This window comes from Haemaphysalis longicornis, unplaced genomic scaffold (genome assembly GCF_048455015.1).
Source record: "Haemaphysalis longicornis isolate Haplotype H1 unplaced genomic scaffold, Haemaphysalis longicornis Haplotype H1 scaffold_19, whole genome shotgun sequence".
Classification (NCBI taxonomy): domain Eukaryota; kingdom Metazoa; phylum Arthropoda; class Arachnida; order Ixodida; family Ixodidae; genus Haemaphysalis; species Haemaphysalis longicornis.
The window spans coordinates 6262529-6286673 of NW_027526288.1; the positions used below are offsets into that span (position 1 = coordinate 6262529).

Consider the following 24145-nt stretch of genomic DNA (forward strand, 5'->3'; position numbering starts at 1 on the left):
CAGCGCTGCCTCGACAGTCTTTTTTCGTGCCGTCTGGCAGCAGCGGTAAGGCGCTGCGATTATCAAAGACTTCTTCACTGCTGCATAGTGTTTGCTGTGACGTCACGTTCACTGGTCATGCAGCACACATCCGGACAATTCTTGTTCAATCCTGGCACGACACAAGGTTAGTGCCGCATTGACCACACTTGATTGCGGCTCTTGGTGACCCGGGTTCAAATCTCATTCAAATCCGGATAGGTTTCTTTTATATTTTATTTTAATATTTTTACAGCAGCCGTAATTTAATTTCATGCGTGTTGTCACGGGAAACTACCTTCACTTTTCACGTTTGCCAAGAAATCTAAGGCTTTCGCCGTATAAGGACACTGAAGTGATTTGTAAACATTGCGGGATCACTAGCGCAAATTGTAGTATGGAGTCCCTAGGGACTCCGGACTATAAAATTTGACCGTTCTACAATTCGACCGTTCTTTCGACCATTCTAGGTGCGTTTACACGTATTTATTTAGTAGAAAAATCAACGAACTCGCAGATGCTGTCTTCCTCTCTGCATCGTCACCCATATTCTGTGGCGTTTTCGTGTGACGTAAAGAAAAAATTGCTTGGCTTGACTGCACTACTGCACGGCTCACCGACCTTCCGACAGAGTTAGTCGGCCCAGTGTTTAGTCTGCCGGCCATGCAGCCGCCATCCGGCGACGGGTCGTCGCAATTCGTTCCCTCAGTTAAAACTAAGTCACGACACGTTGGTGAATGGAAGAATGTGCCTTTCTTTAGTTTGCTAGTTTGTGCACTGTACCAAGCTCCCAGTCCAGGTCACTCTACACAAGCGCTGCACAAGCGCACATGCGACGTTTCGCTGACTGGTACGCTAGCTAGTGGGAAACTCTAAGGCCAATTGAAGGCGGGAGAAGAGTAAGCGAAGTTAATATAGACACTAAGGAAATAAAATCAACTGAAAATTTTACCGTACAGCGGAAACCTAGGGCGCAGGAAGCACTTTTGTGCGCTGGGTGGACAAACACATCGATCAGCAGCACGACCTCACATCTGCAAACACTTTGCTGTCCAAGAAATGCAATTGCTAGACGTGAGATATTGTGGAAATTTGTGGGACGCTTACTGCACGAGCGCTATAAAACAGAAAGTCATCTAAGCAGCTTGAAATGCTAAAACTAAATAAAATTTTAAAGTGGTTATACATTTTATACCTTATACATTTTCAACACCGGCAGCGCTGGTTCGTGGCCGAGTGGTCTGGAACGATACTTATGTTGTTTTGCAAGTAGCTAGTTCGAATCCCCGCGGGTAGATACTTTTTTTGTAAGTTCATTTCTTCGTTGTCGGCTGATGTTTTCTATATAAACATTCACCATTTTTGGGCCGTAACATTCATTGCTCAACGAGGGAGTTCGCAGAACGCACACAGACTGATCCTGACACGCTATAGCGAGTTCTCGTTAGCGTACTGTTGCCATAAGTACCGACAGCTTGTGGGCCGTGGGCACCGGCCAGAATCAGCAGACCCTTGCTCTCGTGCGAACACGGTTTTTACGATACAGGCATGAGTGAGGCGGCAAGCTCCAAAGATGGGGGGAAAGCGCACGGTACTTGAGCGTCTGCGGTGACGCGGAGGGCGTTCATCCACTGCGTAGGCCTCGGCTTACTCGCTACGATTCCAAGCCGTCCTGGTAGGCGTATCTGAGGCATTTTACAGCCGGTAACGTGACACAAGCACGGTAGGGCGATTATTGAGATAGCGAGAATGCCCATCCAACAACAACATCGGATGTCAAGCATGTTGTTTTACAGAACTGAAGTCGAAACTTGTTTGAATGCTAGTCTTGGACATCGTCCAATCACGTAGCACATTTACCTAACGCCACTGCGGTTAAATGGTGTAGCCGCCGCAAACCGCGCATGATAGTTCGTCTTCCTTCAGGCTTTATAAAATAAGTACCGCCTCATCGACCGGATAAACGATGTAAAGTGTGTTCATTTGAGCCAGTCTACGCAGTGCAACCACAGCAGTGGGTCCACAGCTACCATCAACCTCAATAAGGAGAGCAGTAAAATACCTATAAGGAAGGGCGTCAGACAAGGAGACAATCTCCCCAATGTTATTCACAGCATGTTTACAAGTATTCAGAACGTTGCATGGATTGGGAACAGGTGGGAGTACGGGTTAATGGAAAATACCTCAGTAACCTCAGATTTGCTGATGACGTTGCCTTGCTAAGTAACTAGGGGGACGAATTGCAAAGCATGCTTTCCGCACTGGCCCAACAGAGTAGAACCGTGGGCCTGAAAAATAATATGCAGAAAACCAAAGTAATGATCAATAACCTCGGGACAGCACGGCAGTTTGAGATAGGTGGCGAGGCAGTGGAAGTGGTAAGCGAATATATCTAGGGTTGTTCGTTTTCGGGTTTTATATTTTTTCAAATTCGGGGGGTAAAAATCGGGCGGTATTTTTCAAACTGATATTCGGGGAAAAATCGGGTTTTTTGCGAAACCATTCCTTACTTCGGGTTTTTTCGGGTTAAATATACGGTTGTACTTATCAGAACTTACACTGAGCTTATCAAAACGTATCACGGGCTTTTTAAGTATAACACGTTAAATTTGGTGTTTCAAGCTGGTAATTGGGACAGACACCAGAGTATTATAGCAAATACAGTATACTACCCGAAATTTTGTGTTTGTTTGAAAATGAATCAGTGGTGTTTGAAAATGAATGAATCAGTAAACATTGACTCTTAGAAATTATACATTTTATTCTCGAAAATGTGGTCATCGATTTTTTACACGTCCTTGTTGACATACATTATCATCTGCATGCGCAACATGTCAGTCTCCATTCGAGATCTGTCCGGTCGTTGAACATATCTCAGCTGGGAGAAAGTTCTCTCCACATCACAGCTACCATTAGCTAGGCACAACAATGTCAGTGCAGCTTTTGCAAGCCTTGGGTAGCGAGAAGTAGAGTCATGCCAATACTCGATTAGTTCGACAGCTGGGTTTGTGGGGCTCGCTTCCAGCAAATACTGGTTGAACTCGTCGTTAAGGGAATCTACATTGTCGGTTACGGACATGAACAGAGGTCGGTAGTTCTCAAATGACTGCCCCAGCAGACGCTTCTGAAACGGATCAAGGACGGCTCCCAACTTCCACAAAGTTAGCTGGTTTTCCTCTTTTTCTGAGACGTTCCGTCCAAGAGTGCAGCGCCATTTTGTGGCGAGTTTCGTGCAGAACTCTTCAGAACATGTTTTTACTAAATTAGCGCTGCGCTTGGGTAACATAGACAAAACAGCTTTGGCCTGATCGCTTTTACCGATCATCGCCGAAAGCTCCCCGACAATCTGCTGCAGCTTCACGTTTACCAGGTGATCAAAGCTGGGCATCAAAAGCTTCCCACTTTCAAGCGTTTTCTGGGCTTCCAAAAGTGGGCCGAGTGCATCTCTCATCAAGATTGCCTTCGCATAAACAACTTCTTTTTCAGAAAGTATCCCTCGAATAGCTTCCGCTTTGCTGCTATCATGCGAGCTTTCAGCAAGTTCTGTTAACGAGCTCCACATTTCTACGACTACCACAAGTGCCTTGTAGAAGCTTTGCCATCGATTCGGGACAACAGAAGGTGGCTTCTTAATGTCAGGTCCAAAGAGGCCATTAGAAGAACAAATTTCAGTGTACTTTTGGTAAAGCTTGTTAGCGTGCTTAAATAACGCTCCAAACTTGATCACTACGGATCGAACATCAGACATGCATGGTAAAGAAATGGCATGGTCAACACTCACATGAATAAGGTGTGCTATATCTTTCACATGCAAGATTTGGATCCCTTCAGCCTGACAGATTTCTCGAACCATCTTTCGCATGTACTCCGCTGAGTCTGTGGCTACTGCCACAACGTCTTTCCACGTCTTGCCAACCGTCAGGAGCGCCTTGCTAACTGCGCTGGCCACCGTGTAACTGTTCGATGCATTTACCCTGTCGACGTCGACCAGAACAACGTGCTTCTTCACGTTTTTCTGGCTATAGTAGCACAGGAGAGTGTTGATGGTAGGCACACCAGTGATGTCTGGGGATTCATCGACGATGACGCTCACTTTCACATCTCGCATATCATCGCGGATTTTCTCCATGTCCTTGTCAAAAGCTTCTTTCAGGTATTTCAGCCGAAGTCTTTGTCCTGTTGGCATGGTCTTCGCGGCCTTGCAGTATTTGCGTGCGAAGTCTCCCAGCGGTCCGTCCGCCTGGTGCATGCTTATTCCGCTGTACGCTAGGGCACGAACAAAGTCATGGATAACGCCGTCCGCTTCAGTTTCTTTCGCACGCTGTCTACAGGACATATCAAAAAGCGTCTGCTGAGACGTTCCCGCAGTCTCAGCTTCCTTGGAAGCCGTCTTGAACTTCTTATGACGAGATGACATTAGATGCTCACGAATTCGGTCGTAGGGCTTCTTCGCTGGATCGGTGACCATCTCGGTGTTGCAATATTTGCACACTAACGTGCGGGTGCCTTCACTGTCTTTCGTTGCGATCTGGAGATCTTCATGTTCTTTACACCAGTCATCCAGTGTCTTTCGTTTTCTTCCCATCTCCACGCTGAAGTTTCCGGTGCCGCCTTATGTCCGCGACGGTGGCTTTGCGCTCACAAGACGCGCCTGGTAATGCTAAGTGAGGATGGCGATATGCGTCTCGTTGGTTAGAGTTCGCACCAATCAGAAGCCTGATTCACTTCGTCACAGAAAAACTGGAAGAAAACCTAAGAGACCAACCTTGGATCGCGTTTTGTTCACATTCTCTTCTCGTTCGTCTTTATCCCCACCCACTAAAAAACGTGACCCTTTTTAAAAGTTCTTCGAAAAAGAGCAATACCACAATTCCCAGAATTTTGCTGCTCCTGTCAAAACAGGATTTTGAGTGCAGTGGCTTCTTTCCCTGCTTTTGTGGCCATTCGAAAGGAGATATCACCAGCTGCGTGATGCGCGGGGGAGGAAGGACACCACGCACGGCTCTCAGCAGGGCCGACCGACGAGCGCGTCTAAGTCACCGTGACGGAGGCTGGCTGAAGAATAGCGATAATAATGCGGGTTGGAACCCACGCTGGTAAAAAAACCTGTACACAAAACGTCTTCGTCGCTCAATCTCTCCCCCACCGACTGGTCACCCGTCCCTTCCGCGTGAAATTCTTGGAAGCAGGTGCACATACCCGAGACTAATCTGCAGTGGGCAAAGGGGCAGATTTCTTTGCTTTTCTTTCACCCTAAATTTGTTCACAATGTACTCAAAGCGTGGCCGGCCTCAAACGTGTTTCCCACTTTCTTCTGCAAGCATTTTTTTAGGGGGGGGGGGGGTGCATGTACGCCCTCACGGCGACCTGTCTAGAAAGCGTGGATAAAAACTGCAGCGCTACTCTCCAAGCAGCAGGGTGAAATGCACCCGTTTGTTTGTGAGCGGGGCGCCAGGAGAGAACGGCAGACCGTCAACTCACGATTGTGCAGATCGCTACAGGGAGGTTTATTCGGGGAGAAATCGGGTTTAACCCGATTCTCCTGAAACTTGTTCGGGGTGCAAGAATCGGGTAAAATCGGGTTTTACCCGAAAACGAACAACCCTAAATATATCTACTTAGGCCAAGTTGTGACCCCAGATCCCAACCACGAGGCAGAGATAATTAGAAGGATCAGAATGGGGTGGGGTGCATATGGCAGACATTCTCAGATAATGAATAGCAGCCTACCATTGTCGCTGAAGACGAAAGTGTATGACAGCTGCATCTTACCGGTACTCACCTACGGGGCAGAAACTTGGAGGCTCACTAAGAGGGTTCAACTTAAATTGAGAACGACTCAGCGGGCAATGGAACTGAAGATGATAACATTAAGGGACAAGAAGAGAGCGGAGTGGGTCAGGGAGCAAACTGGTGTTAAAGACATATTAGTAGAAATTAAAAAGAAGAAATGGACGTGGGCAGGGCATGTAATGCGAAGGCAAGGTAACCGTTGGTCATTAAGGGTAACAGAGGGGATCCCTAGAGAAGGCAACCGTTGCAGGGGACCGCAGAAAGTTAGATGGGCAGATGAGATCAAGAAGTTTGCGGGGATAAATTGGTCGCAGCTGGCGCAGGACCGGGGTAATTGGAGATTAATGGGAGAGGCCTTTGCCCTGCAGTGGGCGTAGATAGGCTGCTGCTGCTGCTGATGATGATGATGATGATGACGACGACGCAGTGAAAGCAAAAACGAGAGCTTGACCTACTTACTTTAGTGTCCTTTTAAGAAGTTTGTCGAATTTATTATAGATATGCGCGGAATCGTCTTTCCTTCGATTTTTTCATATTTTTCTGAAAAAATAAGATGATCTGTTTTTGTATGGCAATTGTATGGCAATTGTATGGCAAACTTGAAATGATCGAGATAATCGACCAAATAATAAACATACGAACGAGTGGCGACTCCCCAGCGGCTTTCAGACGATTTCGCTACGACGTCACTGAATATTGTTCGTGCGATCTGCGGCCGTCGACCAAACCCACCGTTAATAAGCGTGACACGGGTGATTCCATTGGGGCCCCTAGTTCCGCTTAACGGCATCTCTTGAATACGAACGTGCAGTTAAAACACTTATGAAAGTTCTTGTAGTGTTGGCTCATAATACACCCATCTTACTTCATTGTGGCTTGGTACATGCAGTGTCGTACGAACGGCGTTCCTGGAACTAGTTCCTTTTAGGAAGAATGGAGGAACGCCACCGTTCCATTAAGGCCCGGTGGAACTGTAACGGTAACTCATTAGGTTTTTAAAGGAACGGCAGGAACGGCGTTCCCCCTGCAAACGTTACCTCGCTAGGATTTGGCTGTTTTTCATGCCAAGGCTCCAGTACAAAATCCACAAGTCTCTACTATGTTTCTCTTCCTACAAGTTGGCTAATGGCTAATTTGCCCGCCATTAAGCGGAACGTGCTTCCTCCAAGGTCAAAGACAGAAGAAAAGAAGAACCATGCAGCAGGCCGCAGCTTGTGCTTGCTTTCATGCTGGTTGAGCTTACGCAGCGTTCGACGGGTGAATAGCACAGCCGCGAGAATTATCTTCACCTTTCTTCGTTTGTCTGGGGAGGCCGGGATGCGCGTCTGGCCGATAGATATGTTCCCTGCCGGAGGAAGGTTGGCTAATACTCCTGACACACGGGCGCTTAAAAGGCCTTTTCAGAGAAGGACTGCTACCGAAACGGCGTTCGCCTCGGTAACACACGACAAAGGAGAATCTCCTTTAACGCAGCGGGCATTTTCCGTAAGGGGTGTCCGCCTATCTCTTTACCTGGACGAAAATGAGCAGCTAGCGGAGCGGCCTCGTATGCAGGCGCTTGGAAGTCATAAGCTTCTCAGAACTTAATGAGACCAAATGCGATTTCATAATACTTTTATAAATCGTTCATTGCACCAAACAAGCCAAATCGTAATGTATTTTTGTAAACATCTGCCCACTGTTGCCAGATTAGGCACGGAACATACCGTACTTACCCGATTCTAACGCGCTCCCGATTCTAACGCGCACCCGATTTTCCAGGCAAAAAACCGAAAAAATTTTGCCGAATCGAAGTACCCAGCGTCCCCAAACTGGAATTTTGCCTAATTGGTTACAATTGCCGCACTGGGCGGTCGGTGCCTCCGCAATTTCACCACCAACATGCATGGTGGGGTCTTTAACGTGCACTACAAGCACGAGCACACGAGCGCGCATGCATTGACCCAGTAATGGGTGAATTTCGCCCTTGCCGCAGCCGGGTGGCCGGTCCCCGATTTCGGCCCCAGCAGCTGCGCGCGCCATGCAGCCACTGAGCCGCTGCGGTTCGGGGGGTGGCGTCCCCTGGGAGAGGGGGCTAGCATCTGTGGCGGGCAGCCGTTTCGGGCGGCGACTCCCACAACCGATGCAAATCCCCCTGTTCTCCAGCTGGCGATTCGGGGTGGCGCACCATGAGCAGGGTTCTTGCCGCTGCCAGGTGATAGACTGAAATGCACACCCCTCCTTGCTGTGACACTGCAGGCAGCCAGCCCGCCTGTCACAGGGACGTCCCCAGTACATTATTATTCTAGGGGCTTTATGAGAGTAACAAAACAAGTGCGGAGGAGAGACAGGGACAAACCGCTCTAGCGGCATACCACACATCCTGCAACGCGTGCAGGGATATCCCGATTGGTGTCCTCGGTATCCTGCTTTGCGATGGGTCGCCAGGCAGGGAGGGGAGATGTACAAGTGGCGACACGGGTTCTACGACTTGAAGAAGTGATGTCACTTCTGGTTGAATTCATTCGCTCTTTTAACTTGTGAACTCTATGCCACAGCGCTGCAATGACACGGAATGTGGTGCCAATGTCTTGTAGTGAACATTTGACGGAGTGAGTGGTCCTCGTTATAACGCCCTTAAGGATATCGGTCGTCATAACGCTCATTGTTCCACGGCGATCGGGATAACATGCTACCGGCGGCATCGGAAAGAGGGCCACTACGTCTATACTGGTTGCGCTTGTTGAATTTTACAATAGTATGTATAGTAGGAAATCAGAATACGACGATGAAGACAGTTAAGCGTAGCCCTGTCGTCCCATTCTCAGACGACAAAATGATCTGTGTGTTCGCTCAGCCTGCGCGGGCTCTGTCATGGTGCTTGCACGAACGCCATAGCGTCATCAGCCTCTTTTTTTTTTTCACGTGGCTGCACTGCCTACCTATCAGCCGCGTAGTGTAACGCCACTCCTCCTACTCATCAATGTTTTCATCGGGATCGCCATGTGTACGCAGTAGTATTCCATTCGATTCCTAAGAGCGCAAATGAGTACTTCTGGAGGTGACGCCACCTTTTGTCTACACGGCACTCGCAAAGTCCCCCCCGTTCTAAACATCCCCCTCGCGAGGGGCACGATCAAATGCAGAGCATTTCCGCTCTTCTCTTCCAGCGTAGACATTGTCGATGAAGTCGATGGTGAAACGTGAAACGTGCCGTGAACCCCCTGCCGCGGCTATGACGCAACGTGGAGCGGCTATGACGCAACGTGGCGCGGCTATGACGCAACACAATCCAACACAATCCACTTTAATCCAATCCAAATCCAAACCAATCCAAGCCAAGCCAAGCCAAGCCAATCCAATCGGATCCAATCCAATGCCCCTCGCGAGAGAGTGTTATAGCGCCGAAATCGCGCCACCACACGAACGCGTGATGTTGACGTCACGATCACGCCACAGATGTTAGCGACCAGAGCGCGCCCGAACGACATATGTGGTTTAAGCGCGAACCGACCGCGGCGAGAGAGCGCTATGCGAGCGCATCAGCAGCTTCTTGACGTAGTTTGAATGAGTCAAGGATATAAGGCGCGTTCGTGGCCTCCCATTCTGTGTCGGCTTTGTGGCGCAGTGGGTAGAGCACCATGTACATTGCGTTCCGCCCGCAGGGTCGAGGGATCGAAACCAGGCGCCGGATAGTATTTTTTTTATATAGTGTAGGGGGAGGGGTGCGGACAACGACGGTGCGGACTACGGACGTCAACGCGGGTGACATCGTGAGTTAGTGAAATGCTCTGCATTTAAAAACTTGCATCTCCGATTGTAACGCGCACGGAACTTTGTGAGTAAGAAAAACAAATGCGAGAGAAACGGACGATTTATTTCCCGAAGTAATCTCACTCATCTCACTCCTCGTCGCTCTCCACTGCCCACAACATCTCGTCCTTGGTTCCGTCAAGCGCGTTCGCAATGCCACACTTCTGAACGAACGTTCAACCATGGTCGATGGGATCGTGGCCCACGCCTCGCACGCCCATCCCACGAGCTTCTCCAGAGGCACACGCTTCATCCAACCGCTCGTTTTGAACGCGTGAGATCCGCTGCTGACATTGCTGTTATCAAGCGCGCAAGTGGAACAATTTGACGATTTGTGTGAACGCCGATACAAAAGCCTAGGCGCCTATGCTTCCTATGTTTCCTATGCTTCCTATGTATGCTGCCTATGTATTAACTCTATGGAAAAATCGTGGCTGAAAGCTCTGGCGCCATCCTGAGATGGCGATGGCGATGTGTGGGACGAAATTTCTACTGTTTGGGCAGTTTCGGTTTCGTATCCGATTCTAACGCGCATGCGATTTTTCGGCCTATTTTTCCGGAAAAAAAAGTGCGCGTTAGAATCGGGTAAATACGGTAGGCTAAAAAAGCACTACAACGTTGCTGTTTAATACAAATATGTGAAATTACCCATTTATTTTTTCTAAACAACAATAAAATGCACGGCTACTCTCTAAAATAATAAACAAGATCTTTAGCTGCACTTTATTTCTATTGGTGTGCATGCTTTTTTCACAGAACTGCCAGCGCTACTTAAATGGTGTGTCAGTTACGGGAACTACATAACAGAAATCGGGGGTAACTGTATGTCAGGAGCGGCACTCCTTTACACAAAACGTCTCTTGGCGTGGGAAAAGGGGTTTATTTTAAAGGAGATCTAGCGTTTCCGTGTGTACCGTGTGTACCTAGGCGCTGCAGGTACCTAGAAGTCAGTACGCTGGGGTTCGACTTATCATACATGAAAAACGGGCAGGTAGTGGAACAACGGGTTCCGGGACTAATGTATGCAGACGACCTATTGTTGATGGCGGACAACCGGATAAGCATGCAGGGCTTGATGGATATATGCGGTGAAGAAGCGACGCACCTAGGGCTATCCTTTAGCAGAGAAAAATCGGTGATCATGGTATTTAACGACGGCGCGGAGCACGAAACAGTATCAGTGCAACAAGTAGAAATACCATTGGTGAAAGAGTACAAGGAGTATGGTTGAACGACGACGAAGATTACACGCACGCGCATGAGGCTCACTTTAAGACTAAAGGAAGACGGAACGCGGCTATACTGAAGCGTAGAGCCCTCTGGGGATACAGCAAATACGAGGTGGTAAGGGGAGTCTGGAAAGGAGTCATGGTACCAGGATTAACTTTCGGAATTTCGGTTCTGTGCATGAAACGAGAGACCCAAGCGGGCCTGGAGGTAAACCAGAGGGCGGTGGGCAGATTGGCCCTAGGGGCCCACAGCAAAACTACAAATGACGCGGTACAGGGGGATATGGGCTGGTCGTTTTTCGAGGCGAGGGAGGCGCAGAGCAAGAGAAAGTTTCAGGAGCGACTTCGTGACATGGAGGACCAAAAATGTCCCGCGAGGGTGTTTAGGTACCTGTATTAAGTACCTGTTTAAGTACCCGGGCTCGGTGGCTTCGCCACGACAAGGTCGTCTAACCCCCTCCTCTTCGCTATGCAGGCGCCCGCAAGCATTCTCGTGCTTGTGTTCGCCCCGTTTCTCCTCGTGGCCTCGTCGGACGGTACGGGGACGGACGCTTTCCCGTCTTTCGCTGGCACCGCGCGTCCTCGGCCGCTGCTTCCCGGTCTCACCCGCCGCCATTTTCCGGTCGGCACCCCCGGTGCCTCCGGCAACAGAACGGACGATCGTCGGCAAAGCGACACCCTTTTCAACTTCCCCCTGATGGGACGCCTATAAAGGAGCGACGACACCGCGCGCGTAGTGCCACCAAACTACGCGATTATCCGAAAAGATAGGCCATCCCGTGGGGGAGGCGTGGCATTGCTGATTCGACGGCCTATTTCGTACACCATTCTTCCGGCAGTTACTGATACTGAGGCAATTTTTTGCAAGATATTCTGTAACAGCATGACACTAGTGTCCGGCTGTGTCTATCGAAGCCCCTCTTCCGACAGCGAGTGCATAACAAATGTACACGATTTCCTTCAAGATCACGCCCGTGGTTGCAGAATCATCGTTATGGGTGACTTTAACCTCCCAGATATAAATTTGAGTAACATGTGTTACACATCATCTGGATCAAGCGCACTCATTGATTTCATGTTAAATCTTAACTTCCGCCAGGTCATACAGCAACCCACTCGTGTGCAAGGAACATCAAGTATCCTAGACCTAACATTCCTCAGCCCTCAATTTGAAATCGACGAAGACCAGACTGACGTCGTAGAGGGGATCTCGAAGCACAAAATGTTCATTTGCAGGCTTACGCTCAAGCATCACTTTCGTATGCGATCTACTGGAACCCCAGTAGCGGACTTTAAGCTAGCCGATGACGGTTGCATACTAACACGCCTGGCGCATGAATTCCCGGAATTCTCAGGCTCGGCTGGCAGGTCCTACACAAATGCTAATACACTCTGGCTTCAATTTAAAAAGATTGTTTCGCACTGCATAAATAGCTGTATTCCTTTACGACCGACACGACCACGCAGACACAATCTATGGATTACACGAGAAGTCATACATGGTAAACGAAAACTAAAAATAGTACGTAAATCTTTAACGAAAAATGGCGCAAACTCTTCCAACTCGTCTACCCTGACACGTGCAATAGAAAACTTCAAATCCAAATCAAAAGAAGCAAAGCAATACTAGTTCAAACAAACGCTTCTTTCCTTCATAAAAAATACCCCGGGTAGATTCTGGAAACATATCCGCCCCCCAGAAACTGACACCCCAGATTTTTCGCCAGAAGAAAAAAGAAAAAAAAACTGAAGCTAATCTCTACAACAATTTTTTTCACTCAGTCTTCACAAAAGATAACGGAAAAACTCCAGACATCCCATCTGTAGACAGTGTTACAATGGACCCATTAATTATCACTGATGAGGGAATTCTGAACCTCTTGCTGAACGTTGAACCAAAAAAAGCTTGCGGGCCAGACGACATTCCAAACGAATTTCTCAGGCGGTATGCAAAATGGTTTAGCAGGTATTTAGGACTAGTTTACCGTAAATCCATTTCATCACCAAAGCTTCCCGATGACTGGAAAAAAGCGAAGATAACGCCGATACCTAAAGCAGGCGACAGCACAGACCCTTCTAACTCCAGGCCCATATCCCTCACTAGTACATCATGTAAAATACTCGAACATATCATCCTAAAACATCTACCATTGCTCCTAGAAGCTAAAAGAACCTTATCTCCTAGCCAACGCGGCTTTAGAAGTGGACTGTCAACAATAACGCAGCTCACAGAAGTTGTACATGACCTTGCTCTTTTTATCAACAACCGCACACAAACAGACCTCATACTGCTCGACTGTTCTAAAGCATTCGACTCGGGTGCCACAGCAAACTAATCGCAAACCTAAAAAGTATTATTGGAACGCGAAATTTAACAAGTTGTATTGAAGATTTCCTACATGACCGTTCTCAATTTGTGATCTTTCAACACGTGCCATCAGAAAGCAAACCTGTCACGTCAGGGGTCCCTTAGGGCTCCGTGCTTGGTCCGCTTCTTTTCCTTATCTTTATTAATGACATCAAGACAAAAATTGCATGTAACATCAAACTTTTCGCTAATTATTGTACTATCTACCAGGAAATCAATAGTCCTAGAGACCATATCGTGCTCACTCATTCTCTAAATCAGCTTCCCAATTGGTGCAACAAATGGCAAATGAGTAATAACCTGAAAAAAAAACTGTGTATGACAATAACAATGAAAAAATAACCCCATTGATTTCTCTTACCACATCAATTGCACGAAATTGGTCAAAGTAAATGAACACTAATATTTAGGGGTTATTCTAACATATGATCTTAAATGGGACTCGCACATCGCAAACATTACATCCTCTGCCTTGCGCAAGGTGTTTTATATTCGAAGATGTTTGCGGCTTGCGCCAAAATCAACTAAACTCCCTGCTTATACACCACATACATAAGGCCAGTACTAGAATACGCCAAAACCGTGTGGTTCCCGTATACTGCTACCAGCATTACAAAACTGGAAAGGGTTCAGAGGCAAGCCGTCAGATTTATATGCAATAAGTAAATGCGTACGGACTCACCTTCTAATATGTTAACTGATTTGGGGCTTTCTACACTTGAATTTAGAACGCAACAAGGGCGACTAAAGTACTTGTTTCAACTCTTGCACAATCACTATAAAATCGACGCATATAAGTACATCCGCCTCCCCGAAACCAGGCAAACAAGGCAAAAGCACCCGCGCAATTTAGTCGAATATTCCTGTCATACCGATACCTTTAAGCATTCATTTTTTCCACTAGCCATTAGAGAATGGATCCGCTTAAGCCCGTCTACCACTAACACGAATTCATTATCTTAATTTTTACTAAGAATCGCAAATAGTAGCCCCTAATAGGAAAACATCAAATAGTTGGAAATCTTTTAACCAGTTACCATTCACGTTACGCTGCAGTACACTGCACAATGTACAACACCTTACGCCTTTGTATGCCTGCATCGCGTGTTGCAAAGTATCCTTTTGCGGCGACTCTGGACTGTTTATTCGTGCTTTATGCTTGATTTCTGTAACGTGTTCTTCCTGCTGTTTTTCTGATTTTATATAACCTGTTCTACACGCATGCTCGATATTCGTTACTTGGATGTAAATAAAGTGCTACATTCAGACACGTACAATTTTCAGATCTGTTGGACCAAATTTTTTTTAAAATATCTGTCGCAAACTTCCATTTTCTTATCGGCAAAGAACACCTGGCTGTATAAACAAAACCTGCAGTTTCCTTTTTATCAGCCTAAAGAATGTTTATTCACCACTGTTATGTTATGTACCGAGTATCCTTACTGTTATGATCCGTGTTTATTCATGTATACCCACCGGTTCTACGGTTATTGTCTATGTCTGTTTATGTATGCCCACCTGCTCTGGTGTCAAAAGAGACTAGCAGTATTTCAAATAAATAAATAAATAAATAAATAAATAAATAAATAAATAAATAAATAAATAAATAAATAAATAAATAAATAAAAATAGATAAACAATAAATAAATAAATAAAAATAGATAAACAATAAATAAATAAATAAATAAATAAATAAATATGAGGAGCGTGAACCCGCGCTGGAGACAGAGGACCAGGCAGCTGACCAAGAGGTACGGAAAGTCGGTAGGGGAAAGGGGGGTTTACACAACAGTTAAAAAGCAGGCAAAGGCAGCAGAGACGACAAAGTGAGTACAGATAATGGAAGCGAAAAAAAACCTAGAGACTTATAGGACAGAGAAACTGGAAATTAAGAAGGAGGGATTCTATGGCAATACGAGAGACAGTGCATTGCCCTTCGAGGCACGGGCGGGGTGCCTGAGAACGCGGGCATACACGGGTAGCTACAGGCAGCAGGATGAAACATGTGCATGCTGCGGCAGTGATCGGCAAACTACAGACCATATTGTCAGGGGCTGCACAGAGATACGACCGCCGCGGGGTGAGGGGGGAACGACGGGGAAACGACGCTTTGGGATTTGGCGCGAGGGGGAACCTCAATTTCAAGGCCATAGAGGTGAGGTAGAGGAGACTGGAGTGGTGGTGGAGGAAAAGTAGGGAAGGGATGGGTACGCAGGCGGAGTAATTATACGGATGAGAATTTAGAACAGCGAGAGGAGAAAAAAGGGGGGTGGGAGCGATGAGTTTAAAACAGGGGAGAGGGGGAGATGGGAGGCAGGAAGCAAATGTATTAGTTTAGGTGGGAGTAGGGCAAGTAAGCGTAATAAAACAGGCAATTCGGTTGCTGACAACCGACGCCCCGATTCAAAGGGAAATTCACTAATCATCATCATCATCATCAAACCACCGTATATTGTCAGGGGTAATGCCGCATTAGTGCGCGCGAGGCGCGGATGCGTTGTTGTCGGGGGAGTTGCGCTCACTGTGAGGTCATTCGAAGGGTCACCGGGATTGCAGGGTCACCGGGTCACCAACAATGGTTCGGTTTTGCAGGTTTGGACCCGTCAAAGTAAAGCGACCGCTCGTTGTGGCCAGTTGCTTAATCTTAAGATTTTAGCTATCATGGATCCTGAATCCCATGCAAAACAAGGCGGCCAACGACATAAAGACAGACCTGGCTGCTGTGACCAAGCCATCCAGCGCAGATTTTGCCACCTCGTCCGCGCCCGAGGATTTCTTTTCCTTTGGGCAGCAGACCCTCCCAGCCGCGGCACAGGATGTGCTGTCGCGGTACCTGCTGGTACCATCTGACTACCCGCTGTCGCAGATGAAGAACTTCGAGTGGCTGAAACAACTTTTCCGCAAGTACAACACTTCAGTGCCCTCGAACTCTTCCGTGAAATGGCTTATAACATTACCAACGAAGTATTGACGAAAAAAACGGGTTCGTCTGTCTGACTGCAACATCGAGATGCAACTCTTGCTAGTTCAAACAAGGGACTCTACTTAGTTGCGACTATGCATTCGGGCATTTTTTTTTCTACTCACCCATGTTTTCACACATTCTACATTTTTGTCCCTTCTGCAATATCCTGTAACATTCTTATATACTTAACTTTCTATGCTTGAAGAACCAAATAATGTGCGGTTTCTGTACCACAGCACGTGTTTTCTTGTTTTCTTATTACTTTTTATTTGTTTGTGGTTTCTTTCTCGTTTTAGTGTTGCACTTTGTGTCCGACTATATTTTATAGCGTAAATGTTTTTTACGCACGTGATTATGCTCCGCCTTATTTCCTGTGCTTTCCCATATGCGCATTTCTAACCACAGCCACTGATTTGTGCGTTGCGTCCACATATTTGGCTATCTTTGGTTGTTTCTTTTATCTACTAACCTGATTGTGTTCTGTATACTTTCTCATATTTGGGCGCAGATTTCGTGTGTGTCTACGCTGTTCACTTCTATTTATTCCTTGTTATGGTCTTCCGACTTAAACTTGGATTGCGAACCTCGTAGTCATTACTTGTCCTGCTGTGTTTTGTTACTCGCAAATTTTTATGATCCGCAAAGCTTGACTTTTCTAACCATATTACTAAATTCCCTGCACTGGGGCCTGAAAGGTATTTTAAATAAACTGTAACATTTAATCATCATTCATTAAAGGCCTATGTATTGTTCCTTTCGACGCGGTTTCTCATGCAAGACATTTAATTATGTTACTGCATGTGAGTAACTTTCTATTAGCACATATGAAGCGCAGAAACCTTTCTACGCATTTGTAAGACAGACGTGGTAAGTGCCATATGTGTTGTACATGTCCAACTGCGATTTTCGTGCTCGTTTATTATAGACGAGCACCAAAATCGCAGTTAGACGTGTCTGGAATTTGTCCGGTGCTACCTGAAAAAATTCGTCCAGGAGAATTTCTTTGGATTATTTTTATCACCAGATAAACTGCTGCCGGCTGTGTTAGTATGCGTATAAGATACGCAGTTCCATGTGAGTTTTAAAATTTCTCGCTTTATGTCACCTCCGGATTATCCAACACCATAATCTAATTTAAAATATTAAATGTAACGTTAATCTAGGGACACGTTCCAATGTTCGAAGTGGAACTGGAACGCGTTCCTTTCGCAGTAAACGAACTTGTAACCGGAACTCGTTTCAAAATTGGGAAGGAACGGGGAACGAGATTTCATTCCTGTGTTACAGGAACGTGTACAACACTGGATACATGAAAGTTTTTGCTTTCATTTGTTATCGATTATTTCATGGATCGTAAAGACCTGAGTGAGCTATTAAAGGAAAGTTCTTCCAAATTGAACAATGCCATATTTCGTCTTCATGGCCACTTTAAACGGTTAGGGAAGGGTTTGCGGTCGTCACGCTGCAGTATCGTGTCTGCTATTGCCGATTGCCTTCTTTTTACGATTGTACCGGAGGTTCAGTATCGCCTTCCTCCCCAGTGCTGCCGCAAAAATGATTCGCAACCCCCGAAATCTGCTCCGCATCCCATTTTTGTATTGTGTGCGATTTCCCTTCTTTTCTTCGCGCCCGCACCGAGACAATGCCCCACGCTACAACTTCCCCGTCTCCAAAAACAGAAAAGATAAGCCAGAAGAATCGCTGCCAACCCTCTCTGACCGGCCGCTTCGGGGGAGTGTTCCCGCGGCGAGGAATCGCGCCACTCTCGAGCTCGGATGAGACGGTGACGTCACTGCGCCGACAGCGGCGTTCACGTCACCGGGTCGCCGCCCGCACGAGCCTGCGTTTGTGTTGTCAGCGCCGGCTGATCAGCTGCTTGTGTCGTGCCGCTGCGGTGCTTTCGTGTGCACTTCTCGGCGCTCTGCGTCCTCGGCGGACTGAGCGGCCGGTGCCCGCCGCGGCTGCCCCGACGACGAAGATGGAGGCTAGCTCGGGGCGGGTGCTCAACCTACGGGTGCGAGCGGACACCGTTCCCGGCGAGACGGTCTTCGTGTGTGGCAGCTGCCCAGAGCTTGGCGAATGGCAGGTGACGCGCGCTCTTCAAATGCACCTCGAAGACCCCGCCACGAAAGTGTGGAGCGTCCAGGTGCGTGTGCCGGTGGACAAAACGCTGGAGTTCCGCTACATGGTAGGCGTACTGCTCGAGAACGGCCACATCATCGTGCGGCGGTGGGAAACAGCCATGCAACCACGCTCGCTCAGTGTCAACGAGCTGACAATTGTCCGGGACGCTGCCATCGACGTGTTCGGCAACTACGACGGTGAAGACAAAGTGGAACCTGGATGGCTCACGGCGGAGTCTGTGGTGCACCTGAAGATGTCCGACGGCGCGATAGTGATGTGGAGAAGCAAGTACAAGTCCCAGCCCATCTCTTACCGCGTGAAGCCCATCGACCTCTCCGCCCGAAACAGCGACGCGACGAAACTTGGGGAAGAGAGCGAACATCACAGCAACATCTCGGATTTTGAGTGTGTCAAGTGGCCGGTCATTGAAATAGCTGTCATGAAAGAAGGCGACTGTGCGTTCAAGAAGCAGAGCCAGTTTGGAAATATTTATGTGCCCGACGACTTTGTCATATTTCAAGCACAGGTTCTCGATCCCTCGCATACTGCGTACATGGTGGACTTCTACGTGCACCCGGCGACGAAGGAGGGGGGCATTCCTGAGCACATCGGCTTCAGCTACATCCTGCCGAGCAACATTAAGGGCGCTTTTGGAACCTGCACCGTGCCCATCACCGGCAACCAGCGCCAGCCTGTAGGACAACTGCAGGTATCGTACCTGATCGTCAGGCCCCTAGCGGGCTACGTTTGCAACTGCCGAGAGACCTATTCCAAGTTCTGGAGGAAGACTAGCCGAGGGCTGGATGTGGGTCACAGGGGCTCGGGAAATGCGCGGCGCACAGACAAGGTTGAGAACGTCTTGGAGAACACCGTGGCCTCGTTCAACTACGCGGCAAAGCACGGGGCGGACATGGTGGAGCTTGATGTGCAGCTCTCCAAGGATAAGGTCCCGGTCGTCTACCATGACTACCACATTTGCATCTGCATGAAGAAGCGCAAGTCTCCGCTGCAAGAGGAGGAAAAGCTCCAGCTGGCCGTGAAAGACCTGACTATGGCTCAGCTCCAGCAACTGAAGCTGTCGCCGGCGGGACACAGGATGGATCAGTACGACTTCCACGAGGACGACCTCGAAGACAACCAGCCCTTTCCCACCCTCCAGCACGTTCTCGACGCCGTCGAGCCATCTGTCGGCTTCAACGTGGAGATCAAGTGTCCCATGCAGTTTCGGGACGGCACGTGGGAGGTGGATCTGAACTTCGACATGAACCAGTATGTGGACGTGATCCTACGCACGCTGCTGGACTACAGCGGCGAGCGCTACATCATCCTCTCCTGCTTCCATCCGGATATCTGCACCATGCTTCGGCTCAAGCAGAACAAGTACCCGCTGCTGTTTCTCACCCAAGGCCAGACGGACAAGTACCCACCGTACCTGGACACTCGCACCTCCAGCATCCGCATGGCCACCTACTTTGCCCTCTCCATTCATATCATGGGAATCAACGTGCACACGGAGGAGCTTCGGCGCCACCCGAGCCTCGTCGCCTTTGTCAAGCAGCACAAGCTGATCCTCTTCTGCTGGGGCGAAGACAACAACGCCGAGACCATCGCCAACCTCAAAGACAAGGGCGTCGACGGTGTCATCTACGACAAGCTGGACACGCTGATAACGCGCACTCCTGAGCATGAGAGTATGTTCCACATATGCTCCGGTTCGAGTGAAACTCTCCTCCAGGCGGCATGCAAGAGCTGTTCCAGGGTGACCCTTACCGAGAACAGTGCGACCACGGCGGCCCAGCGCAGCGCGGGGAGCTCCTAGCCGCAAGAGTGTTTGCCTCCTCCTATTTTGGCGCTGGGACACCTTTTTTTCCCGTTTTTTTGGTAGCCTGCCTGAGGAGCGCGCCTCGTAATTGAGACGCACCCGTAGCATTGGACATGAACGGTGTCTTGCGGGTTCATTGCGCCAATGGGGTATGTGACACCGCTAGTGGCAGCAGTTCTGTGGTGCTGTTCAATTTGTGGAACTTTCACTTTTAAACTTTCAAAATGTATGCCAATTACATCTTCTTGGGTCCGGCTTCCTTCCCACCAGTGTCGGCTTGAAGGCGGACCATGCAACCAGGGTGTCGAACCGGAATTTTTTCGGGTTCGGTTCGGGTTCGGGTTTAAGCCTTTCGGGTTCGGTTCGGGTTCAGTTCCAGAGCACCATTCCGTTCCGGTTCGAACCGGTTCGAACCCGTTCGAACCGGTTCAAAAAGGTTCAAACGGGTTCGAAGAAAACAAAAAGCAGGCGTGTTTTTTTCTGTTAATTTTTTGTGCTCATTTTTCGTTTCCTTATCAAATCGGCATAACAACAAATTCATACTGAAGGTTTCTTTGTCCAAATATTTTGTCTTCGCCAAACTAAAGCGACCCTGCAACACGTTTTTCAACTTTTGTCTAAATCTTGAGTGCTTGCAGAAAGTAGTCAACCAACGCAGTATACTATGGGGTCGCAATGTGCCTCAGCCAAAAATTACTGTTCTCTCCTCGTCAGATAACAGAAACTTGCTCAAAATATTTTTCTCTCCTTCCCGGTCTTCACGTTCTTCGACCGCTGAATGACGTCACTACAGCGGTGTAGCGGCTGTTGGCCGGCTTTCCTTAAGTTGCAGAATAGAACGCATTTGATAGCCATCTAAAAAAAGCCACAAAAGCGAAGCAGAAACGGGAGGTGTATCCGCAGCGACGAGCAATGCTCTGTGCTGGTAGTTTTCGCAGTACTTCCAGATGCGAAGATTGAAAGCGTTTTCGAAAGTGTTTATTTATTTATTTACTGCTTTTTTATTTATTTATATTTTACCTAGTTATATTTATTTATTTATTTACTGTTTGGTTTAACGCGCCATCGCAACGCCGACGACAAGGCGCGCCATAGTGGAGGGCTCCAGATTAATTTTGACCACCTGGGGATCTTTACGTGCGATGAAATTTCGGACACATGGACGTTTTCGCTTTTCGCTTCCATCAGAAAAGCGGCCGCCGCGACCGGGAATCTAAACCGCGTCTGTGTGCTCATCAGCGCTACGCCTTAGCCACTGAGCCACCGCGGCGAGTTTATCTAAGGTGTAGAAGAGCTCCTTTAACTGTACCCGCAAAATGTTTTCTATGGTAGTGTGACGAGTATGTGGCGCCGACTGCCAAGCGTGGCTGTTGGCATTTAGCTAAATTTCCTACTGATCATATTTTATCTGCTAACAGAGCTGTTAGAAAGAAAGAATGGCTCTAAAGACTCATTGGACGGCGGGTATAGGACGACATTGGATAGGGAACCACAGGAGATAGGAACTTGCTAATGGCCCTTCAGCGACTGGTGACAGCGATTGGGCTCTAGGAAAGATGATAGCCAAGTGAAGTCACAAGCAGCAGTAATGATCACTTGTAGAGAGACAGACAGACAGACAGAGAGAGAGAGAGAGAGAGAGAGAGAGAGAGAGAGAGAGAGAGAGAGAAAATGAAGTGTAATTCAATCGAGGCAATGTTTAAAAGAGAGGCGTCCTCATTCGAAAGGGCCGAATCGACAGCCGTTTCCATCAAGAACAACTGATCTTCCAGGCCGCAGCTGGCCATGGCTGTCTCCCAAATCTCTATGGAAACGTGAAGGTTGGATGGATCTACGGCACACTAGTCGCAGCCGCTTACTATGTGTATGAGGTTCCCAGGCTCTCCACAGAAGCAACGCAGTGGAGAGAGTTGTGTCCCGTCAAAGAGGTGAAGTCTGGCGTTGTGTGGGAAGGTGTATGCCCACAGGGTGCGGAGTAATGTTTCCTGGTTAATCGGTAGCGATTTGTGCGGGGAGGAGTACGTTCTATGGAAGAGGCCAGAGTGCTGAGTAACTTCTTGGTCTGTGACTACAGGATGCATGCACTCGGGCCGGGCTTCATCAGCGCCGGCTAAGCGAGTCAAATCTCGAACCACGAGGTTGGTGATCTTGTTTGCCGTGGATGCCAGTATGAGCTGGCGCCCATACAATCATGACTGGTCTCGTCGGTGGTCTTTGATTGATCATCGGAAGTGTTGTAACATGCAATCGACCGTTGGCAAAGTTGGGCCACGCCTGCTAAGGGTCTGTTATCATAGTTTTGACGCCGCTTTGGTTAAGCGCACGTGCTATCGCCGCTTCCTCAGCTTAGAGGGGGCTGGGCTGTGTTCGGCGGTTGAGGTGCTATAGCTGTGGGAGGCTGCAGAACGGTAACACAAAGAGAAGGTACTGAAGAATGCTATCGGGCGGCTCTTGCATCAAACTAGTTGATCGTCCCTCCCTTTTTTTCTTGCAGTTTAGTTTCTTTCCAACTGTATCCCCTCATATATACACACGTTTTGAAAACTCTTTGATGAATATACAATATGCATTAGGCAATTAGTTATTAAATTTAGTCCGAGATGTCAATTTTAATATAGCAACAACATAACAGCGCAATACGGGCATAAAGAAAGACCTTTTATAGTATTCAGGCGGTCTTCACATAACCTTGCGGCTACTTTGTGCGTGACAAAATTTCCTGATTGGTCGAGAAGGAGAACGCTGCAAAATTTCCAAATGCCAAGGACCCCAAAGATATCATGTTTGGTCCGACCGTCGAATCCGCCTTTACTGACCCGCTAATTCTTTTAATCAGAATTAATCAACACACCAGTCCCAATAATTCACATTAGCTCATTCACTCACCTAACTAATTTCAACTTCAACTTCAACTTTATTGAGTATTTCGTACATAGAAATGCGAGGACAAACACAAAAAGCTGCAAAACTGCAGCTTGACGAGGTGGTTGCACCTTACGGTTGGCGTGGCAGGAGAAACAGGAGTTTAAAGCATACGCACAGGAAATAATCCAAAGAAAATAAATGTCGATATTACATACAAACATAAAAGAAAGCATTAAACGCACTATAGCTCACAGTTTGTAAAAGATACTTATTAAATGATATACATACACGCATATAGGCACTCATAGGTACTACATACATATAAAGGTTACAAAACAAAACAGGGTACACAGGTACATAAAAAGAGAAATATTGGATATGTACGAAACCTGTGTAGACACAAAAAAAGCAAAAGAGAAAACTTGAAGAAAAAGTCATGTTATATACAGGTATGCATACACTCATCAAAATCTGCACTACAGAAGTATCCACATAAATAAATACACACAATATTGGCAAAAATCACTGTACGGTACTTTTTAGATGCTAAAGTTTGCAGGGAATGAAGACAATGCCAATAAAACGCTTGAAAAATATTACAAGTAATTTTGGCTAAACCAAGGTTGCCACGAGAGACAACGCTTATCAGAGACAAACTTGTCAGTTAAAAAGGTTCTATGTTCAGCAGTAAACGTTTCATTAAAGGAGCCATGAAGATAAAACACAAGTTTGGTTCATTCGAAAGGTTGCCTCGTTAGAACCATAACGACACCACTTATAACGCAAACTTCGCTCAAATAAGCTACATAATTAGGAAAAAAGGAAATGACCATGCGACCCACCAGCTCATTTTCCGCAACAGAACCTATGATGTCACTCGAGAATGCTCTGCGATTGGCGGAGGCCGGCAAAAGCAAACGCATGTTAGGCAGGGCTTACAGTTTGCATAGCGAGCTATATGCCCGTGAAACATACTGCACATTCTTTTTATGACAAAGAACGGTGGAGTAAACGGTTGAAGTTCCGAACGAACACGCAAGCGTGTGCGCCAATGCGTACGAAACTACCGCCGGCCGAGCTCGACATCTCGCCGTCGCGCAGACGAATTTTAGGGTTCGAGGCTCTTAGGGGCCAACGAACCGTTCCAGCACGTACAGCGGCGACCTTGC

General features: G+C 47.7%; 2 protein-coding genes across 2 annotated transcripts in view; one reads left to right on the plus strand and one right to left on the minus strand.

The window, feature by feature from the left end:
• The window catches only part of LOC144166789 (alpha-N-acetylgalactosaminide alpha-2,6-sialyltransferase 6-like), a 138399-nt gene that overhangs the window by 77465 nt on the left and 36789 nt on the right, over positions 1-24145 (minus strand). The gene's annotated exons all lie outside the window — the stretch shown is intronic.
• On the plus strand, positions 17986-20402 carry LOC144166788 (glycerophosphocholine phosphodiesterase GPCPD1-like). The gene has a single exon (XM_077696274.1). The coding sequence runs from the start codon at positions 18144-18146 to the stop codon at positions 20106-20108; it is 1965 nt and encodes a 654-aa protein (XP_077552400.1). The 5' UTR covers positions 17986-18143; the 3' UTR covers positions 20109-20402.